This window comes from Osmia bicornis, chromosome 10, assembly GCF_907164935.1.
Source record: "Osmia bicornis bicornis chromosome 10, iOsmBic2.1, whole genome shotgun sequence".
Taxonomy (NCBI): domain Eukaryota; kingdom Metazoa; phylum Arthropoda; class Insecta; order Hymenoptera; family Megachilidae; genus Osmia; species Osmia bicornis.
The window spans coordinates 8,297,866-8,325,192 of record NC_060225.1 but is presented as its reverse complement, the minus strand read 5'-3'; the positions used below and the strand labels follow the sequence as shown (position 1 = coordinate 8,325,192).

The window sequence follows — 27,327 nt, the reverse complement described above, 5'->3', positions numbered from 1 at the left end:
GCAAATACCCATTTACAAATAAAGTTTATAAAAACTAGCAAATAAAGTGTATGTAATGAACATACAATAATGTACTTATTTATTTTGTTCATAGCAGATATAAGTAAATATGTCTCTTACCTGAGACAGTATTTATGGAGTTCTGTTTCGATAACAAAAGAGAAAAAATAAATGTAAAATCGTGTAACGTTACTTACATAGCGTTCATACTTTCTATCATACTCTCTTTCGTTCTTTTCCTCTCTCTTTCCATTTAAAAACTGAAAAGAGTACTTCATATATTGTTTTGTACTACATTCTCAGAATTTGTTCAGATAATGTATATGAAACTTTTTTTTGAAGATTGAAAAATGATAGTAAAAAATTTGTTCTCTTATTATGCAGGATAGAATGTAATTTTTTGCTGGAGTAGAATAAATTGAACTTTTTGAAAATAACTAAAGTTGGGCAAAGTAACATTTTAATACTGTATTTTTATTTCTATTTGCACTTGTTTACATACAATCATAAAATCAATGAATTTTTCAATTTCCCACATATTACATTCTATTCTGCATTGATATTCATTTGATTGTCTGCTCCGATAATAGGACTCATAAACAGACAATGAAAAATTCCTGAAAGATGATAAATGAAATGTCATTGAAAAACAAACATCTACAATTGTGCAGGATTTGAAATTTTTTGAAAACAGTAACATTCTCTGTCGTAGCTACGTTTTCTTTTAACTACTTGAAAATCGAATCCGATGTTGAACACTTATTTTTTGAACTTCGGTTTAGCAATTACAATAATTTGTACCATTTTAATTCGCTAATTTGATTAATCGAACTCAACATAATTTACTTCGCTTATGCTACATTGATTTTACAAATTTACCGTGTTTATGAAGAAATAGAAATTCTTTCACGATTTATACTTCTAATTAAAACTGGTGGTTCCGTTTGAAGAATGTCATGATACAATGTTGAGAATTTGTAGTTTCTAATAATGATATTTTGTAACAAGTAATTTATAGACAGTTACATCGTATCGTTCAGTATATTCTTATACTAGTCATGTGTTCTTTTATTTTTTTATTTTTTGTCAACAATCTCATAGATGTAACACAACTAGTGAAACTTTCAATTTTGTAATCAATCAAGAAAAATCTTTACAGTTTTCTTTATAATTTTTCTATTCAAATAATTATAAAATAATATTCGTTATTGTTAGTAAAATATTGCTCACATTCAGCCGAACTCTGCTGACTCTTACTAGATTATTATCACAAACGTTACATTATGAAATTGTTGGATTAATGATCCCTATCACCATTTTGTACAATAAGACTAATTATCTTGAACGAAACGCAAATTTATCAAGTTTCTCTTCTTTTTTCATAATGAAGTACAGGAAAGAAAATGAAGAAACCTAAATTTCGAAACTACAACACATTCGTTACTTAATAAAAATTCATCCTATAACTTACTAGTGTATTTCATACATTGTCTTAAAAACAGAAGTGTGCTTAGAGCCTGAAACATTTGTTTCATTTATTTAGATATACATAAACTTTTGGTTTCAGTTCAGTCTTGTTGATAAAAATACGTTGTAAAAAGCATACTATCGAGACAGAAACGTTTCGTTTGATTAAATCTTTATTTTTGTTTCTTTGTATCAATTGGTGCACAAGCAGCCCTTCGTAACGTACTTCCGGTGTTTAATGAGGGCTTTGAAATATGTTTCTTTTCTTCGATCACTGAAAAGAATGGAAACAGCGAACGTTCCATTGAAATAAAAATATTAGTTTAAAGAAAAAAAAGAAAGAAGATTTTGCCTTTCCGCTATAACAAAAAAAAAAAAGAAAAAGAAGTTACAATATAACACTTAAGTCTAAAACGACTGGAATCAAATGTATCTCGTAATGCATAAAAGAATGTGTAAATAATATAGGAAATAATATCTTACAAAATCTTACTTAGAAAGAAAATGATAAAATCGTGGCAGTTGGAGCATAATGTGTTTTCTTAAATTAAGACAAAAAAAAATATACATTCATATTTAGTAGAATATGAATCTTAAATAAAATGACTGATGTCTAAAAATGAATGATAAGTTAATGAAGGCTAACAGATACGCGAATAAAAGTGACTTTAGAAAGGCAAAGTCTTGTTAAACGCACATGTTACTTATATAATGCTCATCGATCGGCGGTAGCGTTTTCTAGTATTAGTTATAACAACAGGAACCGATACAGGAGCGGGAGGGGTGACAGGTGTAACAGGGGTTATCGGTGTGAGAGGTGTTAAAGGAGTTTCAGCCATTTGGGCTGAAGAGGGGGGCCTGAGCTACCAAATGTAGTTTTCAGTTTGTGGGGCTCGCATTACTCCCACACCTCCGCCGAGCCTCCTGTAATTCATACAACCACATAATTTCCATTGATTTTGTTCCGAATCATATACTTCGATAGTTTTCAAATAGGCAGTTCCATCGAATCCACCAACGGCATACAGTAAACCATTCACTACCGCTAATCCCACCTAGATGAAACAAATTTCTTTTATTAACAAAGAAAAATCGGAAGCAATTGAATTGAATATATAATACAGTAAAAGTATTTTTCACTTACTCCGCTTCTCCTTGATGTCATGGCTACTATCGGACTCCAAGAGTTCGTGTGAGGGTTATACCGTTCTGCGCTGGACAGTTCCATGCAATCGTCTCTTCCTCCAACGGCATAAATTAGATTATTAAATACAGCACAGCCTAGATGCTTACGTCTAGTAGACATAGGGGATACTTGAGACCATTTGTTTTGTCTTGGGTCGTATCTTTCTACCGTGTTCAAAGGTGATTGCCCATCAGACCCGCCGATGGCATATAAATAACCACCTAACACGGCAACAGCCACTCCAAGTCTTCTAGTAGTCATAGGCGATACTTTGGACCATTTATTCTCCTTGGGATCGTATCTGAAAAGAAGAAATATGCTTTGTCATTTCTTATGGAAGGAACGAAATAAAAAATTTGACAAAGATATTTTACCTTTCAACGTGGTTTAAACATTGGACGCCATCCTGACCACCTACCGCATAAAGGAAACCATCCAATACTGCAACACCTACGCTAGTTCTACACGACGTAGTGGGTGCAACGTCGCAAGACCATTGATTCGTTTGCGGGTCGTATCGTTCGATGCTATTTAAATAACTCTGTCCATCGTGACCCCCAACCGCGTACAACAAATCATTTAATACGGCCACTCCGACGCCGCATCTTCTTTTACTCATCGGCGCGACCATCTTCCAGTCGGCGGTGTTCGGATCGAATCTTTCTACGCTAGCTATCGCATCGCCGGAACACCATCCTCCAACGGCGAACAAAACTTCACCGCGTCTAGTTGGTTTACGGGGTCGTGTTCTGGGTCCCTGCATCAACGGTCTCTCTTGAGGGAGTAGCAAATAATTCTTAGCTTCATCCACCAAGTCTCTGCACGCATCGTCGGATCGAACCAAAAGATCAGAGCCTACAGTTCCAACTAAAAACTTTGGACTAAGAAGGGGTAATCGTACATGCTGAAGGACTTGCGCCAAATGTTGCCTTCTCTCGGTCACGTTGTACTTAACCCAATTCATAACAGCGCTGAATACCTGTTCTTCCGTTCGTACGTTTAATTCATCCGACGAAATGATATCTACTAATTGGCCGACAGGTAGTAATAGAAATTCTTCACTTTCCATTACCTGCGTTTAAGATCAAACGTATAAATTAAATGGAAAACGAATCAGAATGAAACTCTGAGGATACGGAAGACATACTTCCTGAAAATTATGCTGGGTGAACTTGTCCGCGATTCTCAACAGTTCACGGCACGAATGAGTGTCCGCAAACGCACGTATTCCTAGACAATTAGAAGGATCTAACTGGCGTTTGAGAAACTCGCAACAGATATCTTGAATCTCTGCTAGCTGGAGAAGGCACGCTGCTGGAAGGAGAGTTTGAACGTTCGCTTCCTCGACGATTATGTGAGACGTGTAACAGAAATCTATTAGTAATTCCATCGCCATTTCGTCAATATCACGTATTGTAACTTCAGTTTGTCGAGATTCCGCCAGCTCCCCAGTAAACATTGCTCTGTACAAGAAAAGAAGACATTGTAGTAGAATGAAGTGATCAGTTCTCTTAGAATTGAACGCAACGTTTTACCTGAAGTACGGGCTGCACGCCGATAGAATAACCCGGTGCGCAAATATTTTTCTGGAACCAACGTTGAGGACAACATCGCAGAGTTCACGGTGGCGACGAAGGACATTCAGTTCCGTGAGCGTAGCACGAGGATGTTTCTCGGATGTATGACTGAGGCGGGCTGGGGATGGCGCTCGTTCCACGACCATTTCACCCATCCTCTGCGAGGACGGGGCGCCCGCGGCCGCTCTCCCCGAGGCGCCCCTAGACCCCCCTAGCTGGAGGCGCAGCGGGGGTGACGCCCAACCCCACACCGAGTCTATCTGCAACACCATTCACCAACCACCACGGCTCTTGAACGTGCCTGTACCAGGCCTTCTGATCTTCTCAAATTCCTACAATCAAAATATCCTTCCGTCGTCATCTTTACAACAGCCAGGCTTGCCAAAGATGTTCTTCGTAAAAGACATGCAAAGAGACTTGTATTAGAGAATACAAATATGGAAGTCTGCGCTACATGAAAGTGAAAGTGCTGATTGTATATAAGTGTTTCTGTTGAATTTGGTGTTGTTCAAAAGGTAATCCTAACTGGATGTGTATGGTTACTGGTATCCTGTAACATTCTAATAGCTTCGTGCAAAGCGTTATAAGTCTTAGAGGCACCAAAATTTCAACCCAAAATATGAAATGCCAGATATACAAATATGTATACAGTGCTCTCTTTCAATTTGAATTTTACAACCATCATAAAGTATAAATGGGTGTACACTGTGGACAATTCTTGACATTATAGTATTTAGAAACAGAAAGTATAGAGATGATTACAAACAAGGTACTGTGTATTGGGCGAATGACATGGTTTTCAAGAAGCATTTTTGACGCTCGTACAATCATCCTTACGCTGGTTCATGTAAAAGTGTTTTTAAGAAAATTCGTCGAGTCATAGGCGTGAGAAAGTGATAGTAGAAAACATTATTGACACTCACTGTATGATGGATACGAGGGTTTATGACGTACGATTCACAAAGCCGAACGAATTTCTGTACAGTTTGGCCAGTTTCCCAGCTAACGAACGATAAATAAAATATCTGATCGGGTTCGTTCGTTTCACGATATGGTTAAAAGGATAGCATGCTGTTGAATGTTGGGCAAACGATGCGTTTTGAAAAATCTGTGTAAACTAAAAAAATTCAAATGCACCAAAATTCTATTCCTCTCGCCGAAATTCCTATCACGAGGGCACTTTCATTTTGAACTATTTTTCCTCTGATGCACACACAATGCACCAAATATCAATTTCTCTACTTTTCTCAACCAAATCCCAGGGCTACGCTCGCGTTGTGCCAATTGTGTCAATCTACCTTTGCTTTCCGTTCACATCTAACAGATGGAGACACTACATTCTTGAAATTGTCCGAATCGTTGCGACTGCAATTATGATTCTCATTTTTAACCACAGATGGTGAATCAGTGGCCGATTTCGTTAGTTCGTTCAAAGTGGTTATATGGTGTGTGTTTGAAAGAAAAAAGAAGGGTTTCTTTATCGATAGACATACACAGGTGAGATTTAATACGTATTTTCTTAAACTTGCGGATTTCTAAGTTCAAAGAAATGAAATCTCAAATTGCTTTTTCACTAATAATTGCAAGGGGTGTGTAGTGAGTGTATTGGAAAGGGTTAGGGATATATCAATTATTATATGATTATTAATCTTTAAGTTGAATAATTAATTTCATTAACTTAATTTATGCTTGCAAATTGTTAATTTTAAAAGGAAATCATAATGATAATAGTATAAAAGTATCGGTTTTATTTCTTCTTAGAATGAAGCAAAATGGCGTGGCCATTATAGTCGAATATCGCAATCGATTATCGCGATCAATTATCGATGAGAATCGAACGTTTAAAATATTAAATTTGGAATGCATCAAATCTGATAATAATTTCATGACATAAAAGTATTTTAAAAATTGACATTGAAATGTAGAAAGAAAGGAAACAACTTTCCATTTACATATCGTTAGAATTGTTCGTTAATGTAATCGTCCGATCACAATATCTTTCAGTTGAATCGTGAAAGCTGGTTGTTTCATGGTTATTTGTTGGATCATAAGCCCTGTGGGTTTGCTTGTGTGACGATCGATGCGCTTCAAAGCGAAAGCGGAAAGAGCGTCGCGTGTCTGAATATATATTTCACTTCCGCGAACATCGCCTCTCATTTTCTTCCGCGAAATTATTCAATCATCACGCGACAAGCGGCTCGAGCCGTTGCACTGTGCATCACCTTATTAAGATTACATACAACAGGTTGCTTGTAAGTTCCGTGGGCAAATCTAGGTCACCCGTAATAAGACGTAACCGATTTTTATTGGCACCTGCCATACCGAACTCACGATCATCCGTTTAATCGTTTTATCGCATTCTGCAGCTTGCAACGGAATCGCGTTCACGGAACTTCCCGCCGTTTTATTACGCTCTACTCTGTTCTCGTTTCACGGAAGTGCTTGATCACGCCCAGTGATGAAATTTTAGTTAACTTGAATTTTTAATCATCCTTTGTGATGACTGTTTAAATACATTCAAGGTGTGACCCTTGAAAGATAAAACGATTTACCATTTTTACCATTTTTGCCATTTTTACCATTTTTACCATTTTTGCCATTTTTACCATTTTGGTCGCGAAAGGTAAAACACGTTTCCTATTATATAAATCTCGTACGGAGGAACGAGTTAATTACACGAGCGATAATTTGTTAACAGAACGCTATTTAAATCCATGCAAATTTAAAAAAAAAAAAGAAAGAGAGAGAGACATTATTCCGGGTCGTGTTTCAAAAAGTTGCAATCGGTGGAAGTTTCTGAAATCGGAGTTAAACGCGCCTCGAGGCAACGTGTTTAAGTCAAAAAACCGCACGGTTACATCGGTCCGATACCTCTTAAACCACTTTAATGACGCTTCGACGCATCGCGAATTTAAAATTACACCGACGACTCGGTCTCGATAAAGATCGTACTCTTGCAAAAAACCGGCCCCCGAATCATCGAGGAGCCATGATAAACCGCGTCCGTGGATCAGTGTGGTCTAGTTACACAAACAGAGATTCACTGTACTTTCATTATAAAAGAAATTTCACTTTTTAAAATCAGTAACCGAATCAAAAATTTCGATATTAATGGCAGGAAATTTAGATAATAGGAAGGTAGGAATTCGCAGTAGTACAAACGTACAATATGGGCGACGTCTAATAAGGATCTACGAAGAATTAATAAAAATAAAATATTTTTAAGAAAAGTATGTTAAAATTAATTAGGATAGTTCGTAGAAAAATTATCGAAGCAAAAATTTAGGTATTTTGAACGTTTAGAAATGTGGATCTATAAATCCGCAGTAGTACGAATGTATAATAGGCGCGACATCTTTCTTTTTACGTAACCATTACAAAAATATTGCAAACGTTTATTTAATTAGTAAGCTCGAAATTTTCTTCTCGTAGAAAATGATAAAACGATGTTGAACATCTGTTTTTCAAGGATCAAAGAAATGGTCAAAGTATGTTCATATAGGTACTTTATTTCGAAAACGTACAGACGCATTAAGGTGAATCATTTTACGTTCGAGCCGGGTGTACGTCGATAAAAATCTTCGATCAGATCACAGCTTCTTAATCATAGCAACGGGACGTTGTGCTCACAGGTATGAAATATAAACTTCTTCGACGTTGAAAACACGAACAAAGAAACGTTTGTGCTTCGATAATAATTCAACGCGACTTTCTCGTGCAAGAAAAGAAAAAAAATAACGTCGATCCACTTATTCGGTTTCTTTTCCTTGCCATTCTTTATTTCGATCGAACATTATTTTCGTCTTAGTATTAATCTTTGCGCGTGAACAAATGATTGTTATTAGTAATATATGACGCACGAGGTGCGTCGCTAGTTATTTTATATAGGTTACTAGCTAAAAAATTAGTGAAATTTAATTTACTAAATATTAGTAAAATTTCGAAAGGAATCAAGTATGGCAAAGATAAATAGGACGCCCCGTATATTTCCTTCCTACCATTAGGATTTTGTAAATACCTGGACAGATTCTTATCGTATGAAAATATTCAGCCTAAAGTGACCGATCTCCACTAAAACACCGTACGCGGTAATAAGATAAAATAGTCAGATGTGAAGAAACATCTGTATTCAAATATACGGAAACGCACCTTGAGAATTTAGTTATATAATTGAATTAATCAATCATTATCAAGGAACGTGTATAAATATCTACTTTCGTGATTATGAGGCAATAAGCTTGAATTAATCTTCGGGGACAAATATGACCCAATAGTTACGTATTCACCGGCAAGCTTTATAATTTTATGGCCGTTTGTTAGCTTTGTCGTCTTATGACGCCATCCGTATAAAAAATGTTAAGGGATGAAAATTCCAATTGGCCAGCGCTAATTCATCATTATTTTATTGCAATTATACAATTAGGCATCGATCGGTCGAGATTCGTATTCCTTAACACTCTCGGCACGGATGGCGTCATAAGATGACAAAGCTAACGATCATCGTTCTTTGTTCGTGGCCACTGTATCGAAGAAGATGGTTACGATAGGGGGGGACGAAACGATTTCTCGGCAGGGCTGTACGTTCGTTATGGGTTATGGAGGCGGCAGAGACTCCGTTCAATCGATCCGGGTAGCACGTGCTCGACCATAAGCGGGCGCAAATGAGCGGGCATAAAAATAAATGTCACGCGGGAAGGTAAGTCGACGGTCAGCGTTCCTCCTTCGAACAATTCTCTCCTTCTTTCCTTCTCCGTTAACCTTCGTTCAATTTCTCCGCTCTTTTCTCGCTTTACCGAGACGCGTAAATAACGACGAACAGGTGAAGACGTATATGTACGTATGGGTGGAAGGGAACGAATTTACGCGAACCCGATGCGGGATCGTTGAATCGCTTCGATCCGGCTTCGGATTATTTGTCGGAAATATCGTTTCGACGATACACAAGCTGCTTTAACCGAATTAACTGGGAAATTTGGATAATGTAATGCTCACTTTCGTTTCGAAGAAAAGTGGTACAAGTAGGGAATAAGGTAAATGAAGAAATTATTCAGATGTGATCTTGAAATTTTATTTTTTAATATCAACAGGATTTATTCCTTTCATTCGATCGGTTATAACAGAAATAAATAAAATATTTCTTAATTTATCAACGACACCGGGCACGATCTCTTGTCAGTTTATTAGACGAGAAAATCAATTTCAAAAGTAATTACTGCAGAGTAATTGAGACGATTTAACAGAAGGCTAATTACACTTCGGTTTGATTAAAATGAAATTAAAAATTTTCGAACGATTATTTACATTATGTTTTCACCACGGTATGTGATTATCTTTATACGCAGTGTCACAAATCTTATTTAAACTTGTCGTGAATTATATTTCTTACGATTTAAATCATTCACCAAGACTGCAGGAAACTTGCGATGTGACACAAGTTCAATACTCGTGTATCAACACGAGCGAGCCTTAAACTGGGCCAAGTATATGATAATAAATAATTCGCGCGTCTTACTCGATCCGGTTTTAACGCACCGCGCACGCACTTCTCGTGTTTTAATGTACACGGTGTCCTGAAAGTTAATCACACCTGGCGTTATTACCATTGGTGTAATTAGAGATCTGGAGATTTAGGGATTTTAGAATTTCTGGAGTTTGCGATTTTGGGAACGTGAAATTTGGAAATTTCAATTTTCGAACCTTAGAATGGTAAAAAGATATCGCTCGTTTACCAAAAACGAATACCTGTGTTACATTTCGCGCAGAGGTGAAATTTATGAGCGTAATGAAAGACGGGTGCACGAAACGCAGAAGTAAAAAAAAAAGCACACGCAATGCTCGTTTCCAGGTTAAGAAACGCGTTATTAATTACGCCCGCGAAATGTCTGTGTTTAAAAGCGAACGGGTCCACGCATGCAACAGGTACAAAATGCTTGGCTGAGGCTACTTTACGGCAGACGTAAATTCAACTTGTCGTCCCGTTAGTTGAACAACTGCAACAGTTAAATATCGCCGACAATTAAATTCTACGTATAGTTCGCAGTGCATAAATTTTTCAAAAAATTAATAATTGCCGGAGGATCGCGATAGCTATTGTTTTTGCGCTCCAAATGGACCGGCATATGACCGGAAGCGATCTTAACGTTCGGAAGCGTTCGGACGTCGGCGTAATTATAATAGAAATCGTGTTGGAAGTTAACGATCGAACGGATTGCAAAAGAAGCGGAGGATATGCGGGTAGCGTGGTTGTTTCCTTGCAACTGTGTCTACAAGCGATTTATACCTGTACAAGCCAGTTCTCGGTGGCTTGGAACGCGCAGCTGACCGTTTTCCATTGCCACCTGTACCGATCTTCTCCTTACGTGTATACTTTTCCGTTTTCTGCTCCCACATCGGCGAATTTTAACCGGAGAAAAAGAAACCTGCTCTGCGGATAAATAAATTCTCTCTCCGAAACGTTAAAATTTTCAATCTGGTTCTAAATATTTTGTTTCAAACGATCACGTTCGCGTTGCTGAATCCCATTTCGTCGATCAATTCGTTTAAAAGTCACGTGTACACGATGCAATGCAGCTAATGCGCATTTAATGACAAATGCGAAGGGGGAACACGATCCCTGGGGAAAATTTTTGCTTTGACGATGCCGGGGCTAAGCTTCTCCCTCGATATCCGCGTAAATCCATTTCTAGGGATCATCACGCGACGTTGGCGTTCGAATTGAACAGCTCGAAAATTATTATAGCATTTGCGAGCCAACTTCGTAGAAATTTTAATATTCTAAAGATTTACTGTTGCAAAATTTCAGATTTCCAAAATTTGGGAATTTCAAAACTGGAATTGCAGAATTCCAAAACTTGAGAATTTCAGAATTTGGAAATTCCAAAACTTAAATATTTTAGAACCGAAATTCCAGAATTCCAAAACTTGAGAATTTCAGAATTTGGAAATTCCAAAATTTAAAAATTTTAGAACCGAAATTCCAGAATTCCAAAACTTAGGAATTTCAAAACCGAAATCCCAGAATTCCAAAATTTCCAAGAGACCCATCCCAGAAGAAACCCTCGTAATCCCAATGATTTTGGCTACATAATTGCTAAGAAAATAATCATTTGTCTTATTAGTTATTCAACTATTCTTCTGATCGAATGTCTGTACAAAGTCGACCATCTCTTTTTTGCCAGCCGAGATAAATGGTCGTGAAAAGAAACAGTACAGCCGGTTTCGTTGCACGACATAGCTGGCGTTCCATGGTTTCTCGCGAAAAAGGAAGAGAATTCTGTCGGTCGGGTGCGTTCGGATTTCATGACACCAGGCCAGAAGACAGAGAAAGTCTTACTCGGCGACGTCGATGGTGAGAACGTGGTGACAAATTAAAATGGGCGAGAGAGGCAGGTGATGGTACATCTCCGGTGGTTCGTTTAAAGTTATGTATGCCGGGTCCAGTTTTCAATGGTTCGTCTTGGCAAGAAGAGATATCGCAATTCGTATCGGTGCAAAACACTCCTTCATTTATTAATTACCACTGCAGGCACAATAATCTTCGTTTCTCTTTCGCCAACCAACTTTCCGATTTTCTACAACACCCTATTGACAGAAAACATTTTTTTAGAAAAAAAAAGAAGAATTCTAATAATATCCTAGATATCCCAAAAGGTGGTATTTTTTCTTTTAATTTTCAAGCTTTTGCGAACACCAGAAGGTGTACCTTTTTCTTCGCCAGTTAGAACGTTGCCGTTATACACACAATCGTTAAACGTTCTCGAGGCTCGTCTTTGTAGTTTCATCCACTTAGGATCTCGGGAAAATCGGGCGTGTCTGATCGAAGTGTGAAATTGTGTTTGCCACATGGCACGCGCCCGCAGACAGATTGTTAGCGAGAAATTAGCAAAACTCTTTGTTCCTTTAAAGCGAAACGAGGAAGACGTTACGCGTCGATGGTATCGGTTTCCGCAAACCTTGCAATTAACTTTGCAATTAATTTAGGGGATAGAAAGCGCGTTATGGGTATAAGATTACAATCGAGCTTTGGCAAATTTCTTTTAAACCCAAATTCGTGAATTTCAAAATATACAAGGAGATTTTTTTTTTCCATTTTCCCCTCGAATAAATGGCAGATTTTGATTGAAAAAAATCGTGAAAGTCCAACTGACGTTTCCACGGTAGCGTGGCAGAACGATCAGACTGAATTACAGATTAACAATTAACTTAGGACCCTCCAGGAGTTGGACGTCTGGCTCGTTTCTCTACCCACCGGTCCCTTCGGCGATTTCCGTTCGTCGGAAACGTCATGTGGCGTATTAATTGGATCCCAACGAAATAAAAGAAGATTCATGTTCCACGTAGCCGTTCGGAAGTCTCGCGAACCGCCCACCATTGATACATAACATTACATTTTCTGCTTGATCGTTGATACTACTGGTATTCCCAACCTGATACTTGCACTTTTTATCCTCGATGGTGCAATAAAATTATTTAATCCCGACGGTGTTTTATGAAATTTAAAAAAAAATTTTTTAATCTCTTAATAGAGACTCGATTAACCCTTCTAATCCTCCTGCTGCTGATTAAAATTCAATAATTATTGTCACGTTGAAATGAAAATAGTTATTTACTCCCGACAGTGTTTCCTGAAATTTAAAAAAATATTTTTTAATCTCTTAATAGACTCGATTAACTCTTCTAACCCTTCTGCTGATAAAAATTCAATAATTACTGTAATAATTATATTGTCACGATGGATTCTAATGAAACGAAGTACCTCGTGAGTATCTGCTTTTTCCGGAGTTCCCATGCACGCAGCCCACAGCAAACACAGAGTGGCAATATAAAACGCTCCGAGATCCCATGACAGACTATATATGGGGTTAGATATATGGTTTTAGAGCCAATATACGGGGCAGATGCTCCGTCATCAGTGATTGCATTTTACACCCGTTTCTCTGCGGTTTTCCTTTCCCCCTTTTTGCCACCGTGCATATATTTATTCGAAAAAATAACAGTAATATCGAGAAAAAAAAATTACAATATCGAAGGAAGGGGCTCTTGCCATAAAGTAGCTAAATTGTAGATAAGAAGATAGGGTTTGTAATCCGGTCGAAATAGGGATGGGGGGAATGGGAAATGAAATTGTTGCCGTGATAGAAGGTGGATGAAACGGGGCCGACGAAATAAAGTTTGCCGCTGGTCGATGGCTTTTACCTTTCTTGCTCCTCTTTTATTTTTTCGTTACCTGGCCACGTGGCGACGCGTGCTAGCCTCGGGGGACAGTTGCGAGGGTCCGATGCTCCTCCGTCTGTCGCCTGGAACCGAACACTGCTTCTACATACAACCCACTGAATATCGCGAGGACGTTGAACGACCCTCCGTCCATTCCATAATCACCCCAAATACGATAAAGAAAAATGTTATTAAAAATTTTTGGAAAATCGACCGAAAATCAACCCAGAATCCCTGGGTTACGGAAATCATGACGAAACGGTGTGATTGAGAGAACCGGTAGAACATTACGCATGCCTGCATCGGGAACGGCTGTACATGCAATAGAGAGAGAGCATATGGTGTCCCATGAAGGTCCGTGTAGTGCAGCGAAACGGTGCAACAGATGGTGCAGGAGCCGCATGGCTCGTGCTCTGCACTCCACCTTCTTCTCTCCTCCTTTCTCTCTTTCTCGTTTCGGCGCCACTTCTTTTTTGCAAATATACTCGAGAATCAATTTGCAATAAGAAAACTGGTTAACGTAATAAAATCAATTTCTTATGTAAACGCGTATCGAGAGAAAAAGGAGGGAAACGGGAAAGCGAGACGCGTAAAACGGAAGTGGAATCCGGTAAATTATCCCGCGCGATCGGATAGCCTGAATATGCATAACGTTTCGCGATGTTTCGAAGTATCAGGAGCTCGTGAAAAATACCCCTCGACAACGATCTATTTAATTATACGCGAGTATATACGCGTTTCGCAGGTGTACCGTGTCCATCGTTTCCTTTCGGTTTCCTTACTTCTTTGGATCAACGCCGATGGACCGTGTGAAACAATTTATTATTACTACCCGCATATTAAAATGCAACCGGGTAGCGTGGGAACCGTGACGTTTCAATTACCGATCCTTCGATTTCTTTAAATGTTTAACTTCGGAATGATTAATTTTTAACGATTAAGGAATGCTCGCTCGAGCGGAAGACACGTGGCGAAGACTTAGAGATACTATAAAATACACGTGTGTACCGTTGAGTTCTTCCCGCATGTTTTCAAGTGACATTTACTTGGAGACACTGTTTAAGGTGTTCTTACAGTTTCTTCTTAGGGGATGACTTTTCTCACGCACGTGCGACCATGGGGCTGAATAATCAGCCTAATTCTTTCATTTCTATACACCTGCTTTGTATCCGGTTTTAAGGCTGATCTGTTCGAAGAGTCTTTGAATTTTCATTAGAAATTTCACCTCGTCCTTTTACCATGGGAAAGAAACTTTATTTTTCGTTACTTCTTGGCGGATCATTTTATATCCACCTGTTCATCATCGGCTATTATCTTTATATAAGATAAGACGATCGGACAATGCTATAATTTCAAGAATGCCCGTTCGAAAGATTACCGAGTCATTTAATTCTTTTTCGATCCAGTCACGAAAGAAGATAAGAAATTCGATCTTGGTGAAAGCGTGCCTGCAAGGATTCGGACAAACGACTTCGGAATACTTGTATCTATATGTACCACACTCGTGATTAAATCAGGGGATGTAGGAATATTATAAATAATTTAGAATTAAAAATAATATAATTCGTGATTATTAAATATTGAAGTATGAATAATAAATATGTAACAATTCAAATTTTCCTGCGAAAACATTTAGACACATCTGATAGGTCCAGATTCCTATATCGACACCGAAGGGGAAGGACGTGAACCAGGAATATAAATAACAAGTATTCATTTTATTTACTTCTGATGTTCCAAATACAAATAATTATCGAACGCGTTTTAATTAAAAATTGTAATTAATAAGAATGAACAAATACAGCTTTATCGTATCGTGAAACAGGTTCCTCGTGAAAAGTTCGGAAATATCAACAGGTGCTGTAATCGAATCGCTCTCTCGCGGCCGCCGCAATTATTCATTCTCCGAATCCATTTTGGCACGAGCGAAGATTGCACCACGATTAAATACACCTACGGTGTCTCGCGACGAGAAACACCTATGGCATTTAATATCAACGTAACCATAATCACGAGACACGGTTTCCCGGGTCGGATACGTAATCCACGATAAACTCGTTCGTCACGGGTGTCCGATGCTAGTTAATTCAAAAACGAATTTTCGTCATTCCTTTGTGTCGGATCCCACCGAAATCGGATTCACGCGATCGACCCAGTTATTTAACCGTGTTACCGTTTACGTTTTCTCGTCCCTGCCGCGTATCCAATTAACAATTAAACACCTCCCGTTTTTCTTCCACAACCTTATCCCTCCCGAAGGATCGATAGCAATATATTTAACCGTGCGATTGCTTCTTTGTTTCGCATGGTGGATTTATGAGAGCGTAATTGATGGTTAATTACAGTCGAAAGCTTTCGAAGCGAGGTCTGCCTCCATTTTCGGTAAACGATTCGGGAAGGACTGCTTTTTATTCGCGCTCTATGTAACATTTTAGAAAAGAAAATACGTATTTCGTGGAAAGACAAAAGTCGGAGGGGGGAAGAGTAGGTGAAACGTCGTATAAACGATCGGTGCACGAATCGTGTAGCCGGTGTTGTTTGTCAAAAGTGAACGCGTCGCGACGTAGGGGGAAAAAAACGGCACGTTGCGTTGCTGTAGGCCCGTAAATGGCGTACAGCTGCAAATACGCGGCGGCAAGTGCCGCGTATCGAGAGAAAAGAAACGGGGCCCGGGTAAGAATCATCCGGATCAGATATTTCGGTATCTCGACCGGGCACAGCTCGTTTTTGGACTTTCCGCTCGACCAGAACCGGAACCACTTCGCCGATGTGGATACGGCATCGGTGATTCTTGGAATCTTTGCCTCTTTTTACCAATCCCCGTGCTTTATTGCCCAATCAAATGCCTGTCTTTAAAAGGCTAATTTTCATAGAGAAGAGAATTTTATTCGTTCGGAGCAAAGAATCGATGAATTGTTCGGAGGTGGTTCGTTTTGTCCCCGATACGAAGAGACTCACGCGAGCCGTTCTTTTCTTCTCGGAACACGTTGTTTCAACAATTTCGCATAAATTGTCGGCTTAAAGTTTCGACGCGGTAATTGAAACGTAAAATGCTACCTCAAGGCTCGGTTTCTCCATCGAAATAACGACGCTACTGTTCTTTGTGAAGAAAAGCGTACACGAACAATACAGGATCATTAATTAATTTCTATAATAAGAATTTCGATCAGGCGTTTATATAGCCATTTTCAGGAAACTTTAAGCTTTAAATTGATGTATAACAAGTGCTACTTTGCGGTACTTTTATGTCATTAATTTTCACTCGGAATAATTAACTCCATTCTAACTGATTATACGGCTTATTGAATATTCAAATTTCACTCATCAATAACCCTGGAATAAGCCAGGCGAGAGAGTAAAAGAAAGCATTTAAGAAGCAAGGGAATGGTTCATTTGAAATCAACATTAATTAACTGCAATTCGAACAGTTTCTTCGTTGCTCCTCTAATTGCATGGAAATCTTTCGATTGAGTCGGTAAAAGTAAATTCTTATCCCGTTGTATCGACGGTATAATGAACATGGCAAGGTGAACTAATGCGTTCAAATTATTCATCTTGTACTTATTCGGTGGTCGTTACAAAGTAGAAAGGAGTAACCGATCCCGATTACGATTTCTCTTCTCGATGCCATGAAAAACGTCGACACTTTCACGTAACGGCGCGCCGCGGCGCGTGCAGCTGTTCCCCCGAAACCGAGGAACTCCCTGTATCTGAAAATTGCCGATAAATGCTGTCAGGGTGGACATTCGGAGACAAAGTCGTATCACGTGTCGGAGGAGGAGTTCTATTTCACAGTTGGATAATATAATTATCCGGGACAGCTTGCCGTTGAACTTGAACTTTCGCGGACGATTTCGAAACATGTTATAGAAAGTTTGATAACATAAAAGTATCGGGAAACATGACTTGCGATATATCATTTTAAAGGTTAAAGTATAAGGAAAATAAAGGTGCAAAAGATTTATCGATATTCTTTATACGAGACGAGTAATCGTGGATCGCAACGGACAATGTTGTGCTATTTCAGTTACGAGATGTCTAAGATGATTTCTTTATCTTGTATTCGGATTAATCGATTATTTATTTTTGCAGTATCGAGGAAACAATGAACGGGCTGTGTTACACGGCTACCTTGGAGAAGATCAAATGTCAGGTAAGGAAGCGTGGCATCGGCCAGTTTTCGAACAGCCTCGAGGAGATGTTGCACGACAATTAATCGAACGAGGCAGCAGCTGCTCCGTCACGGTTGATTTTCGTAATTACGATTCGTCTTCCCCCTTTGGTTATATTCAGTGCAAAAAAACCTCTTGACCATGCACCACGTCACTCTCACGCATCGCGAAATTCAGCGGCTCTTCTCTCTTCACCGTCGATGTATCAAGCGTTAACTTAATTTGTTACGATGCGATCGTCCCACTCGGGTAATTAGCTTTCGTTACTTTTCACAAGATTCTTGTGATACATCTTCCTAGCTGTCTCCTCGAGGATAACATTTTTATCTCTTTTCATTCCATTATTCATTGAAAATTTCTATTGTATTCGAAAACAAAATTTATTCTTCCAAATTGGTAAAATGGTACTCGATGAAACAATGGCCCCAGGAAATTGATTTCAACAAGATGCTCTGTCTTTTGTGAAAAAATGTTCTTTCATAATGGTAACAATGAGGAACGTTGGAAAGAATATGGAACACTCTGTTCAGGCTGCTCGTTATGTACGTAAGGAATAAAACGTTTCCTTGAGACACGGATGACAGATGTTTCGCTCGGAAGTGACAAAGGATTTACCGATTAACGCGTTCTATTTCTCAAATTCAAATCGGATTACGCTGTCCTGGAATTCTTATTAAAGGAACGCATTAAACCGGATGCGAACGGTCATAGATTATCTATGTGTGATTATAATATTAGAACGTTATTTGCATCGGATTATCCATCGCGTTACCAGTTTTTACAATTTTACCATTTTGCCAAGTGTATTTAAACGGAGTATCAGCCCGGTCTACACGCGGGTGTACTCACGTTCACAGAATGACGCAAGAATTGAAGTAAAGAATTGCGGCCGACAATGGATCGCAGCTGCTGTTTCGGTAGCCGTCGTGCGAATAATTCTTACGATAATTGCGACTCTTCTTTTTCTACCGTCGTCATTGTCTTCCGATTCTCCATCTGGTTCCGTTCGCGAATCCTTCCATTTCTCACGAGCTTTCTCACGATAAATTTCCCAAGAGAACCCGACCGCTCTAACGAGAATTATTTCGAAAAATCTATAAAGTAGTCGGAATGCAAGGGACGGAATGCAGGCCCGTTAGCCATGCCGATTTCAGATCGGTAATTGGCAGCTTCGAAAATTTTCTAGAGAGTGAAAATCAGCCGGCAGCGGCGGCAAACAGTCGGCTTCTTCTTCGATGTGGGTGGAGAAGAGCCGAATGCGGTGATTACCGAGTTAATTCCCTCCATTATCGAGCCACGAGTGACCCACATCTTCGGGGCTTCCGCTTTCGGTCATTCCATCTAGCGATGGCTATAAGATTGTTCGAATATATAAATAATACGATTATTATTAATTAAACGCTATAAAATTTAGTACATAACTGGAAAGTACGAATTTGGAAATAAATGTTAATTCAAATTTTCCCGCGTAAATGCTTGGGCGCGAGTGGTGGACCGCCACGTGCCTATATATACGAGGCCCTCTTCGCTGCATTGTCAGTCTCCCCGGGGACGCCTAGGGGGAAGGATGGGCACCTGTGATGTCATTTTCCTCGGGGAAAATTTTATTCCATCGCGTTTGTACATTGTCTGCGCGCGTTTATGGCTGACTTTTACTACTTGCGCGCGTTTGTAACTATTTCTAAACCCTCGCTACTTTTTCTTTCGAATAATTGATTCTTATTTGATCGACTTAAAAATTGATAAAAATACAATTATGTCGAACTAGGATCGCTGACAAAATGAATGGTAAAAATATATTTAGATCGATCGGTCATTTCGAATGCACCCTCCGTCTCGATCCACTTGGGATTTCGATTGCAAGAGTGGTCATTCGCGTGGTTGATTACCGATCGGTGATTGCCGTTCACGTGACGGTCATGATTTCCTTCCGTGCCTTTAAAAACGTTCCAGAAATTATCCATGGAAATTTCTGGTCCACGATAATCAAGTACAGTTACGGCGATGAAACATTTCACCGCGTTTATTTAACGAAAGTGCTGTAAACAATAAAAAAGGCTTATCAATATTTTCGAACGTTAATAAACCTTCATCGGGATGATTATTCTGAACGAGCAGAATAATCGAAATTTATGTATCATAGGTTAATACTATTTTTATTTTTTAAATCTCGGTTAATTAAATTATGCTTAATCATTTCTCGTACTTCCGAGGGTAATCTCCTCTGCGGTATTTCTTCGAGGTTCCAGCAAAAAAATCGACTAAGTACACAAGAGGTGGAGGTTGGTAAAAAATCTAACTAACTAACCACATAATAGCCACGAAAATTCGTACATTCGTACCTGACAATAAAACGCAGTACGAGGTGCGGCTGATTACAGGCCGCCGATCGTATTACGATGCCAAAAACGTCTCTGGCAACAGCTACCCGAGGAGATTTCAAAAATTACTCCTCGAAATTTCTCTTATTACACGAAGAAAAATTCGTCTTGTAAATTATACCGATCGTAATTTCAACGTCTATCAAATCATTCGGTGATGATCCTTTGATTGAACGCGAGATGAAAAATGGATTTTCAAGTGTCAATAAGAATTTGGGTAGCATTAAACGAGAGATAATTCGAAGACATTATTCATTGACAATATTGTTCGTTGCAAACCAGAATTAGTGATATTTTATTAAGAATATTAACAGGGCGTTTATGTAGTTATTTTCGTGGAACTTTAAGCTAAAAATTGATATATAACAAGTGCCATTTGACGACACTTTTATGTGATGAAATTATCTTAGAGTCTGGATGTTTCCACGAATCTTAGCCAGGTGTAAAGGAGAAGTGGAAAAAGGAGGTCGTTCCGTGGCAGACAGAAGGGAAACGCTTTTTATTATACCTTGTAACCTTACTTTAGCAGTTAAAATCGATAAACTGTATTCATTGGATCGATAAACGTAAAGATAATTAAGTCGGTCGTGTAATTTATACGTCGGCTTTAACAAGGTTGCATCAAGCTGAGGTATAAAATTCACGTTTTTGGAATATTGCAATATAACAGCAATATCATTAAGTACCCAAAGTTAAATAAATGTCACTGGTGAAATTTTCGGTGTAACGTATGTTCGCGTACCAGATCGTAAATCGTGTCATAAATAATCAAACGAATAATACCGAATATGGTAAAATAATGAATGTAATTAGGAATAATTAAAAATACCTAATATTCGTTTTCAGTAAATTTTAAGCCTTAATTTGATATATCACAAGTGGTATTTCAAAGATCATACGTTCGATAGGGTTGAAGTTAAAAGGGGACCGGAAACGAAGGATAAGATGACGGTTTCCGGAACGGGCGACGACACGCGTGTACTCCTCTTAATCGATCAATTAACCGATCTCCGCGTCGTATCGACAAGTTTTAAAAATGAAGTAGTGGTAACAGTTAATTGCCGAAATCCTGCTTTCCAGCTGCTCCCGCGAAAATGGGAAGTGATTCTCGTGAATCCCGTTACGCCGTGACAAATTATTAGCCGGATCGGAAACACGAGCCGTTACGATCTATAAATTATATCATCCGTAATAAACGGGAACGTGGAATCATTATTATCGGTCATTTTCAGCTATCGAATTCGCGTGTACGTTTCCTTCGCGCGCCTACTTTCTTCGACGCCTGTCCGCGTGTACGTGCACGGCTCGAAATATAAAACACATTCGAGCCTTTTACCACGTGTGTATTTCACCTGCTCGAAATTTATCACGAATCAGCAACTGATTTCCGGCTCTCTCGCGGCAACGTTTCACCCGAAACTGTGAAACACGGAAACGGTTGTCGGTACGAAACTTTTCACTCTAAGAAATTTCTCCTATTTCCGACGATCGATTATTTAACGTCGAGTTATCTAGCCGTAGTTTGATTTTGCGTGTTCCACGATGGGCCACGGTCGTCCTCGAAACACCTTTCCCCGACGCAAAGAGTATCGAAGCGGTAAATTGACGAGCGAGCAGCGAAGAAAAGCGAGGAGCTGGCTTTCGGCGCGTGCCAGCCTCTGCTCGGTGTCCGGTTGCGGGGCTTACGCGCCACGCACGCTGCCACACACGGCGGGCACACGCTTGCGCCCCGGGTCCACGCGCGCGCATACTCGTCCTACCGATACCGCGATGCATGCTGCAGCCATAGAAGGTACAAGTGCAGCAACCTTGTCGATTGAGTTACCAGCAACCTGTGTATATTAATTACACGCTCGAGGCGAGCATCGCGCGTCAGGTTGGTAACGATGTCGTCGACGCCGGATTAGTTACACACCCCTGTCCCGTCGTTCCTGGATCATCCAGCTGCGACCAATCGTAAGAGAACGTTCTTAAAGGAAGATTATATAAAGGCGGTTTTAAGAATTAAAACAAAATTTTTTTTTATTATTATTCATGTATGTACAAAAAAATGGTTACAGTGTTTCAAAAAGTAGCGTCGAAAAGAAATATGTGCACTCATCGCGAAAAACTTCGGTGGGCGTTTCAACTTCTTGCTCCTGTTGCTGCTCGCATCTGATTTCCGGTGTTCGTGCTGCTTTCATTATTCTGGCTCGACCAGTGGGCAGGCCCCTTCTAAAATTAACGTTCCACCTTTATTTAGGCAACTCCTGATGCTTATCGCAATCGGATCTCACCCTGGCTCGTCCCTTTCTCCAATCCTGTTCGATTAATTGCTCGCTCGATGATGAAGGTCGACTGAGATTCGTGATTCAGGACGATGAACTCGTCTTTCATGAAAGCATCGATAAATCTGTCTTATTTAAATACACGTTTTAAGAAAACGCATATTTATGGGTTACTGCTTTTGGAAATACTGTAATTATTGTTTTTGATACAGAATTCAAATTGACTTCGAGTTGCTATTTTTCTATCTTAGTTTAGTTATAGTTTTTCTTCGATACCCACTTGTGTAAAAGAATACCTGTAGGTTTTTCTACCAACCAGTTTCTTGGTCAAGGCGCAACAATGCCAGAATAAATTGATCTCATTCCCGAGGTGGAATCGTGGTCGTTTCCAGCTCGTATCATTACTCAACGCGGATTACACGGGCGTAAAGATTTCCGGGGCGTAAAAAATGAGGAAGCGAGCCTTGTGCTCGCGCGATGATACGCACCTGTCCCCGTCGCAGGGCCAATCACGGTACCCTAACAAACGCGGTCCAACAAACCCTTTTTGTTGGCCGGTTTCGTTCTGTCCTTCTTAGCAAGCAAGTGCCGGCTTTCTTTCACAATCGTGCCGCCAGCAAATTATTACCGAACACAGTTTGCGCAGAATTCGCAAGAATCGAACGGGACGGCGATCGCACGCCTTCTAATTAGCGGGATTGCATATCTTCTGCAACCATGTTTCTTTCAACGTGTTCCATTTCGAAAATCTCTCCCTTTCGCGGCCGGTTTTTAACGCGTCGATTCTATGCAAATGAGCAAATTAAGGCGCACCTTCAGACACCTTATGAGCTCTCCATTTTGGGCGTGAACATCTATAGGGTGGACTAGTAAAAATTACCTCGAACATCTTAGAAGGTAATTCAGATTTTACGACACCATTTATGAGCGTGGAAGAACTTGAGTGGCTATAAGTCGAGTGGTAATTAAAATAACAGTATTTTATTACTGGAAGCTAAAGCAAATTGGTTCATTTCTGTCAATATTATAATTCCCTGACCCATAATTGCCATAATATTCAGAAATGTATTTAGAAATTTAGAAATAAGTAAAAGCATATCCAGCGCGCATGCGCGTCTCACTTCGTTGCGCAGAAGCATCTGCGCAGCCTCGCAAGTAATCACGGGTAACGAATGCGCCCACGGAAACCACGAACGCAGGGGGATAGCATTTCTACCCGCGAATCTCTTCTTTTTTTCCCTCGAAATCCATTTAGAGCGAACTGGGTAATAGCGAGTAAACATATAGCGTGGTTAATACGGCTGGCCGCGCGTTGCGTTGCGGGGTAATTAGAAACGAGGCGAACGCTTGGTAGGCGTAGGCGATAGCGATCGCACACGAGCCAAGACGAGACGCGTCTGTCTGTGCGTGAATATTCAAGCTCCGCTATGCTTCGCAGGATAGCGGTCACCTGCCGCACAGGTGCCCCCTACTCCTTCGCTACCTCGTAATTCAACCTTCAGGGCGATCCTTACCAGCAGTCACTTCCAGGTGTTGAACAGAGAGCGTACCCGATTTCCGTTTTATCTCCGCTCTGCCCCTCCTCTTTATCTTTGTCGTTTCATCTCGTCCACGCGTTCGTTTCCACGTTCCGTTTCTTCGGTTCAGCATTTTTACATTAGAATATACACCAAAGTCTAACGGGACTTTCGTTTTAACGCGGGAAACTGAATTTCATAGAGGGCAATTTAAGTCTACCTCTGTAATAAACGTATGGAAACCTTTTTTATTTAAAAATTCATTCCTTTATCTTTATTTTGATTCGTGGTTAAACGATCCGCAAAAAGATAGGGTGGATGGTTTTTGCTTCTAACAGGCTCAATTAGCTTTGGCCACAAGTTTGATCGAAAGACGATCGTCGCGCGACCGCAAGGAACGATTCGAACCAGGTTGAAGGAGGGAAAAAAAAGGTGAAGAAGCAATCGGGAGATCAGGTTTCATCGAGATCAGGTCCAGATTACAGCGACAAACCGCAGAATACGTCCGCAAATGTTGCATCGTCGCTCAATGAACGGGATATTGCGCGAAAACGTGCAACTACGTGAACGAACAGATGTTTCCCGTATGGTGTCGGTGCTTCAAAGGAATTCGCTTGTTGTCTGCTCGTTCACGTTTCTTTAGTTGGGACCAGGTTTACCAATTTGCTATTTTGCAAATTGAATTTCGTAAATTTATCTTTTCTCTTCACCAGTCAACTCGCGCGATATCGCGTGATACGTGACGGTGTTAATAATTCGTTAAAATTCAATTGATAGGAAAAGAGGGAGGGTCGAGAGAGGAAGAAACAGCCGTTGGCGTGTGTCTTTCGGATTAACCGTTCAAGTTACTCTTTTTCTCGAGAGGATTATCAGGGTGGCGGCACGAAGGATTCATAATCCTCTTTTACCGCCTTTGTTCTTCAGCACGCGTGATCCTCCGCGGCTGCGGGCAAATTCGAGGCTACAAAAACTTAGCGCACCTTCTTAAAAGCCATTCGCGTATAAGAAACCACCCGCTGTTAACACGTGTACGCATCTCCTTTCATTAATCAACTTTTAATAATTTCAGTAGTGCTTTTTTTCCTTCTTATCAGAACTCGTGGAAGGTTTTTCTTCGCGGTGACCGTTTCCTTCGCGTTTTCGTGCGAAAGGGTGATAATTAAAGATCGTTGTTTCGATAAAATGAAATTACAACGAATGAACGTGCTCTTTTTGGGATGCAGAAAAACAAAGTATACGTCTTTGGATTTGTTGGAAATAAAAATATCAGCCAAAGACACGAAAGGTTGCGTTATCTCGAGACGGCAATCGTTTAGAAACACATGTTGGCGACAATTAGTGGTCGATTTCTAAAGGCGTTAATCAAGCCGATGAAAATAGCTGGCGCGTTATCGATGGGAACGTCATTTCTTGATTGTATCGTCGCGAAATAAGGCGACTCGATTTCCTATCAGACGGCGGTTCGTTATTGTCACCGCACACGGTGCACATTTATTATGCAAACAAGCGCATTATTAATGTTGCAGAGAGAAGTCGAGCGTAAGAAGTGCAACAGACAGTTTTCTTTGTCCGGCCACGTGCCAGACTTTGAGTTACGAAACCGTAGCCTGCGACACAAATATATTACCGTATCCCCTTACGTAACTTTACCGTGCGAGAGACCCTCTTATTCTTCGGCAAGTGTCATCGTTTCCTTTCTGAAAATCGTTTCACTTTCCCCGATTCTTACGCCTCTCGCTCGGATCTGTCCATTTTCGACTTCCCAGCCACTTGTTACACAGAAAGTGCAATACGATGTACAGGATGATACAGAAATGAGAAACGCGTCTCGAGTAATTTGAAAGGGCCTGTAATAAGCGGTCTAATAAATTTCACGGTGTAAAATGGCTAAATATCCGAAAGCGGCTACGACCTAGTTCCGATCGACGAAAGAGAAAAGTCTGATCGTGAATAACGAGATCCGTGTTTCTTTAATGGGGGCCAAATTTGATCTGCGACACTTTCTTCCATTCGCATCTGCAGTTAATAATTCTTTTGAAAATCACCTGGATATTACGCGTTCCTGATACACGGAACGCATGGAAATTTATGCGGTTGCGTGGTGGAGAGCGATCGTGAAACTTGGCCCGTTCTCCCCTCGTCACGGCCCCATTAGGTAGCCCGGCGTGCCGATACCGGCCGCCGTTTCACGAATTAATATTCCGCGGGCATTTTGTCAAGATTAACAGCGAACAATCCGACACGCCGCGCACCGCAGATTACTCCCCATCTTCCTCTCCCGATGCATTTATCGACCCTTTCACCTTGAATCTCCTTCGATTTCTCGATCACGATTGCACGGGTTCCGCTTTTTACCATCGATTCAGCGTTTTTTTTTATCGGGTCCAGAACGAACGAAAAGAAGGAATTAATAATTTGGAAATTTGCATATTTAGATATTTGAATACTTGGATGCTTGCATATTCTAGTACTTAGGCACCCAGAGCTTGGATACTTGGGTGCTTGGGTATTTAAATAATTCGTATAGTAGAATACCTCGAATACCATTGAAAATAATCCCCCTTATTCAACAAGTAAAAAATTTTCCAATCCCATTTCTGAGTCACGATCAGTTTCGCTACCGTGTCGTGTTCGAATAAAATTAAAACAAACAAATTGTAACCTCATCAAGGCAATAGACGAAGTATAATGATCCTCGGTTTCGTGTAATCACTGCTCGTTCTTTTGACCGCAATTAAAATGAAACGAGTACAGGTTAGAATTACGGGAAGTATAATAGATTTTGATAACAAGCTGCTCAGCCATACCAGAGATTTATAATATCCTCGGACCAATGATTGTCCAGGTAGAAGTGGTTGATGGTTAATCGTTCCGTAAGACGATAATTAGGCAGACAATAACCGTGGTTAAGTATACAGTCGGTTTTGTTCGATTTTTTATCCCGACGCTTTAGAGGAGGGAAGGAATCGGGCGAACGGTGGTCAATCCGGTGAGAGATGATATTTAATTAGTTCCCTTTAACGACACGAAAGTACAGAGGATGCTTTGGAAACGCTTAAATCAAGGGAAGCTGATCAAGCAGCGTGTGGCGTTTAACCGGCAGGCATTTAGTTTAAATTAGCCGCGGCTCGCTCGCGCCTCAGGGATAAATCGACGAAATCATACACCTCGGTACATTCAATTACCAAACCAGTCTTCCTCGTCCCTCGTTCAAGTTCGCCCTTCGCGGCGGACCTGAATATACGGTGCGAAGAACCCAGTTGAATTTCAACTACCACTGATTTTCCTCTGAAAAATCATTTCTCGAGTACTTGGATACTTGGGTGCTTGGGTGTCTGGGTTGCGAGTACTCGAATGTTTGAATATCGATAACAAGAAATTGGAATTCAAGAAATTTTCACGCACCTCAGCAAAGGTATGTTACACGATTTCGATGTAAGAAAGAAAAAATGAAAAATCATGGGCGGATGGTTCGAAGGAATTTCATAACGGTGAAGCATAAATGCTTAAGTTTTAATGGGCACAGCCGAACGACCGTGGCATCCTC

The 27,327-nt window shown here is 40.1% G+C and overlaps 2 protein-coding genes across 4 annotated transcripts in view; one reads left to right on the top strand and one right to left on the bottom strand.

The window, feature by feature from the left end:
• Positions 1 to 42: 42 nt before the first annotated feature.
• Positions 43 to 5,528, bottom strand: LOC114875574 (kelch-like protein diablo). Of its 3 annotated transcripts, none has more exons than XM_029185988.2 (6): positions 5,154 to 5,528; positions 4,189 to 4,622; positions 3,801 to 4,116; positions 3,028 to 3,725; positions 2,612 to 2,954; positions 43 to 2,522 (listed from the first exon to the last, which is right to left on the bottom strand). In XM_029185988.2, exons 2-6 carry the CDS (start codon positions 4,500 to 4,502, stop codon positions 2,331 to 2,333), a joined length of 1,863 nt encoding a protein of 620 aa, XP_029041821.1. In that variant the 5' UTR covers positions 4,503 to 4,622; positions 5,154 to 5,528; the 3' UTR covers positions 43 to 2,330. The 3 variants fall into 3 exon arrangements, with proteins under 3 accessions (XP_029041821.1, XP_029041820.1, XP_029041822.1); XM_029185987.2 differs by having other exon boundaries at positions 4,189 to 4,562; XM_029185989.2 differs by having other exon boundaries at positions 4,189 to 4,562; positions 5,368 to 5,528.
• A 12,007-nt stretch (positions 5,529 to 17,535) lies between these two features.
• Positions 17,536 to 27,327, top strand: part of LOC114875576 (zinc finger protein 324B-like) — a 34,020-nt gene continuing 24,228 nt past the window's right edge. Inside the window, exon 1 of the mRNA XM_029185998.2 lies at positions 17,536 to 17,596. The gene's annotated coding sequence lies outside the window, so the exon portion shown is untranslated. The remainder of the gene's footprint in view (positions 17,597 to 27,327) is intronic.

Bases quoted from the DNA above. Each gene is read 5' to 3' on its own strand.
- LOC114875574 (XM_029185988.2), bottom strand. From the start codon at position 4,502: ATGGTGTTGCAGATAGACTCGGTGTGGGGTTGGGCGTCACCCCCGCTG. The intron at 3,726-3,800 runs GTATGTCTTCCG...TCTTAAACGCAG, and splicing joins CCCAGCATAATTTTCAGGAA to GTAATGGAAAGTGAAGAATT. The intron at 2,523-2,611 runs GTAAGTGAAAAA...TGTTTCATCTAG, and splicing joins TGACATCAAGGAGAAGCGGA to GTGGGATTAGCGGTAGTGAA.